Below are 4320 nucleotides of genomic sequence, written 5' to 3' on the forward strand. Positions count from 1 at the left end.
GCTTTTTTCTTTTTGCTTATGTGGTGCTGAGGAATCGAACCCAGGGCCTCGAGCATGCAAGGCAAGCGCTCTACCACTGAGCCACCTTCCCAGCCCCATTGGTTGATATTATAAAGAGGCTTTCCCCTCGTTTCCTGCTAAGCAGATTTTTTCCCCCTGTGTGCATGGATCAATGTTTTTTCCGTCAGTATTTATCTCCAACTTTATAAGTGTTGGTGCCAAACCCAGGGTTTTCTAAACATGAGTTTGCTTTACAACAAATGTTGTTGAAATGGACTTCAGTGGGGAGGGAACGTCCGAAGGTAGAAGACATCGTTTACTCGAACTATTTCAAGTAGTTTTAGTACGGTGGTAAACTTTTGTTGGCCTCTGGTGTTGTTTTTTCCCCATTACTTACTTCCTCAGGCGAATGAGTTTCTCTTGGCTGGTAGCAGGCTGGACGGGAGCTTTCCGCACCTTTTCCTGGTTGTGGCTGCCCCCGGCAGGCTCGGTCCCCGGTGCTCTCTCCCGCTCAGAGGCTGTACTGCACGTCAGAAGCGTCCCGCCTTGCTTCTACTCAGTCTTTGCATTGTTGTCCCTGGTCTGCAACAAACCCTTTCAGAAGTGATGATGATGGCGGTGGGTGAAGCCATGCTCTAAAATGTGTCTGTGGGGAAGAAAACCACATCGTGGGAGGGTCCGGGAGCTGGGCGCTGTGTGGTTACCAAAGAACCCGACGTAGCATCATTTTCTAATGTCCGTGGGCCGGCCGCTGTGGGAAAGAGACCGGCAGGGGCTTGGACTAGATGTGTCTATGGCAGGCAGCCCGTAGAAGTGGAACCGCGGGAGGCGGAGTGGGAGGAGGGGACAGGGCGGGTGATTCCCAGGCCTCTGTCTCCAGCAGAGGCTGGGAGGGATGGCTGAGGGCGTGAAGAACGGAGGCAGAGCCTTGTGGGGCCAGGGAGAGGCCTGCGCGCTGATGGCTGCAGAGTCTTGAAAGAAGAGAGAAGTCCCGGAAGCTTCTGCAAAACGAGCCTGGGAAGGGGTCCAGGCTGGGCTCTGGCTGTGGGAGTCAGTCAGTGGCCGGGGCTGGGCTCCGGCTGTGGGAGTCAGTGGCCTGGGCTGGGCTCCGGCTGTGGGAGTCAGTCAGTGGCCGGGGCTGGGCTCCGGCTGTGGGAGTCAGTCAGTGGCCCGGGCTGGGCTCCGGCTGTGGGAGTCAGTGGCCGGGGCTGGGCTCCGGCTGTGGGAGTCAGTCAGGGGCCGGGGCTGGGCTCCGGCTGTGGGAGTCAGTCAGTGGCCCAGGCTGGGCTCCGGCTGTGGGAGTCAGTGGCCCGGGCTGGGCTCCGGCTGTGGGAGTCAGTGGCCGGGGCTGGGCTCCGGCTGTGGGAGTCAGTCAGTGGCACGCGGGTGCTGTCTGAGAGCCTGGGCGGGTAAGATCACAAGCGTGGGCCCCAGAGAGCGGCGTGACCAGGTCTGAGACCTGCCGGGCCTGGTGGGGACCTGGAAGAGCCGACCCAGCTGACCAGCGAGCCCGAGGAGCAGCCCCAGCGGCCCATTCATGAGGGGAAGAGAGGGAGAGAGAGAGCCCTGCTTTATGATCACAAACCACACATGTCTGGCCAGCAGCTCTCAGCCACAACCCCTGCTTGGCCCAGAAAATGCATTTTCTAATGCCGGAAAAGAAATCTACTGAACGCACGCCTTCCCGGTGGAGGGAAGGGCAGAAAGCTCACTCCCAAAGAAGAGAGCACTTAACCACCTCTACCCCAGGGGCCAGGAAGCGAGGTGTAGACTCGGGGGATTTGGAGCCCCCGGGCGGTGGGGCCTCTGCCTGGCCTGTCCTCCTCAGGCCTGGTGACCAGGGCGCGGGAGCTGGCCGCCACATAACGATGTCCATCCAGGAGACAGTGCAAAGTCCCACCTGGGAGTTTGTAGTTCTGCCAGGTTCCGAAAGCCCAGGAACAAGGACTTCCCAACGCTCCGTAAGACAGACTGCTGAACTGCTGTGCTGTGGAAGTGCCTTGTGTCAGTCAGATTTGTTTGTGGCAGTCGGGGTCGTGAGTGCTAAGGTGAAAGGCGTTTCTGGGTCTGATACAGTGAGCACACCGCTGTGAGAGGCGTTGGTGTGCGTGAACGAACGCTTCTTCCAGATCACTGTGGAAAACAGGAGCAGGCACGAACGCCCGCGTCACTCGCACCACGCCCAGAAGCCCGGAGGCCTGCACAGAGCTGGCCATCTCTCACGCTCTTTCGCTTTTCTTTCTCCAAAATACATTTCAGTTCTTCTTTGGCAGTTTCAGTTCACGTTTCGGAAGTTTAAACATGAACATTTTCAGGGCACCATTCCCAGTTCTGTTGAGACACGCTTTTCATGGCTGTCTGACATCGCAAACCGAGGAATGAGTGACCGAGCCGCTGGGTAAGCACTGTGAGTCCAGATTTCAGAGCAGCGGCGGCTTCTCTTTGCTCCAGTCCCTATCAAGCGGCCCCTTGAGGAAGCCCCTGTTCTCATACGTCCTTTGCCCTGTATGCCGCTGACCTGTCCAAACTAGAAGTGCCTCTAGGTCATCTAGTGTCTGTGTCTTTCATGTTTGTATCTTCATTACCAGATGATTCCTTTCCACACCCGGCCTACACTAAGAAGTTTTCTGGCATGCACAGAGAGAAGAGCAGCTTCTCAGCCTAGTGTTTGGGTGGACGCTCTAGGAACGGCAATTCTCTAAGGGAGAAGAAGGGTAACAGTATCAGCGTTAACTTCTAAAGGCATTATTGACCATATAGAACAGTAGATACAATATTGGAGTTATACGTCAACCTGTTAATTCTACAAGTGAGAACCTAATGTCTGGTAATGGAGGGAAAAAAATTGGATTTTTTTTTCTTTGGTCGGTTGTGGGGCTTGAACTCTGGGCTTGGGCGCTGTCCCTCAGCTCTTCAGCTCAAGGCTAGCGCTCTACCACTTGAGCTACAGCACCACTTCTGGTTTTCCGGTGGTTTATTGGAGATAGGAGTCTCACGGTCTTCCTGCCCAGGCTGGCTTTGAACCGCGATCCTCAGATCTCAGCCTCCTGAGTAGCTAGGATTACAGGCGTGAGCCACTGGCACCCAGCTTTGGATTTTTTTTTTTCCTGAATAGAGATTTATATCGCAGGATGAAAGACACACTACAAATAACGGGAAAGTGAGCGAAAACTACTCCTCATGTTTGGCTTTTTAAAAAAAATGTGATTCTCTTGGTAATATTTACTCATCACTTATTGCTTCTCTTCCTACTTTTTTTTTTATTATCTTTAGTGGCCACAGATGTCTTTAATTCCAAAAACCTGGCCGTGCAGGCTCAGAAGAAGATCCTGGGTAAAATGGTATCCAAATCGATCGCGACCACCCTGATCGATGACACCAGCAGTGAGGTGCTGGATGAGCTCTACAGGGTGACCAAGGAGTACACCCAGAACAAGAAGGAGGCGGAGAGGGTCATCAAGAACCTCATCAAGACGGTCATCAAGCTGGCCATCCTGTACAGGAACAACCAGTTCAATCAAGACGAGCTGGCGCTGATGGAGAAATTCAAGAAGAAGGTCCATCAGCTGGCGATGACCGTGGTGAGCTTCCACCAGGTAGATTACACCTTCGACCGCCACGTGCTGTCCCGGCTGCTGAACGAGTGCCGAGAGCTGCTGCACCAGATCATCCAGCGCCACCTCACCACCAAGTCCCACGGACGGGTGAACAACGTCTTCGACCATTTCTCAGATTGCGACTTCCTGGCTGCCTTGTATAACCCCTTCGGGAAGTTTAAACCTCACCTACAGAAACTCTGCGACGGCATCAACAAAATGTTGGACGAAGAGAACATATGAGCATGTGGATTCAGACCTGACTGATTTTGTTTCCAGGACGGAGCACGGCTGATCCATGAAGGAAAGAAAAAGACAATTGTTTATCTTTTTTAAGATTACACGTGTTTCAGGAAGACTTGGTCCAATTCAACCATCGGACATTATGGATGATGCTTTTCTAGCACTCGTTTTATTGGGAGCAAAGCATGCTGTCAAAAGACTGGTCAGAATTCACCCAGAGGTGGCAGTCACGAGGAAGACAAAGATAGCTAAGAAATACGAGTCTGAGCCGGGCACTGGTGGCTTACGCCTGTCATCCTAGCTACTCAGGAGGCTGAGATCTGAGGATCGCGGTTCAAAGCCAGCCTGGGCAGGAAGACCGTGAGACTCCTATCTCCAATAAACCACCGGAAAACCGGAAATGGCGCTGTAGCTCAAGTGGTAGAGCGCTCGCCTTGAGCTGAAGAGCTGAGGGACAGCGCCCAGGCCCAGAGTTCAAGCC

At 53.8% G+C, this 4320-nt stretch overlaps 1 protein-coding gene across 4 annotated transcripts in view; it reads left to right on the plus strand.

Annotated features, from left to right (window-relative positions):
* The window catches only part of Tnfaip8 (tumor necrosis factor, alpha-induced protein 8), a 63131-nt gene extending 59030 nt beyond the window's left edge, over positions 1–4101 (plus strand). For all 4 annotated transcript variants that reach the window (XM_013016089.1, XM_013016088.1, XM_013016087.1 and 1 more), the window contains exon 2: positions 3274–4101. In XM_013016089.1, the coding sequence (XP_012871543.1) occupies positions 3274–3839 (566 nt within the window). In that variant the 3' untranslated portion in view covers positions 3840–4101. The remainder of the gene's footprint in view (positions 1–3273) is intronic.
* Positions 4102–4320: the final 219 nt, after the last annotated feature.

This window comes from Dipodomys ordii, unplaced genomic scaffold, assembly GCF_000151885.1.
Source record: "Dipodomys ordii isolate 6190 unplaced genomic scaffold, Dord_2.0 Scaffold29, whole genome shotgun sequence".
In the NCBI taxonomy this organism is placed as follows: Eukaryota; Metazoa; Chordata; class Mammalia; order Rodentia; family Heteromyidae; genus Dipodomys; species Dipodomys ordii.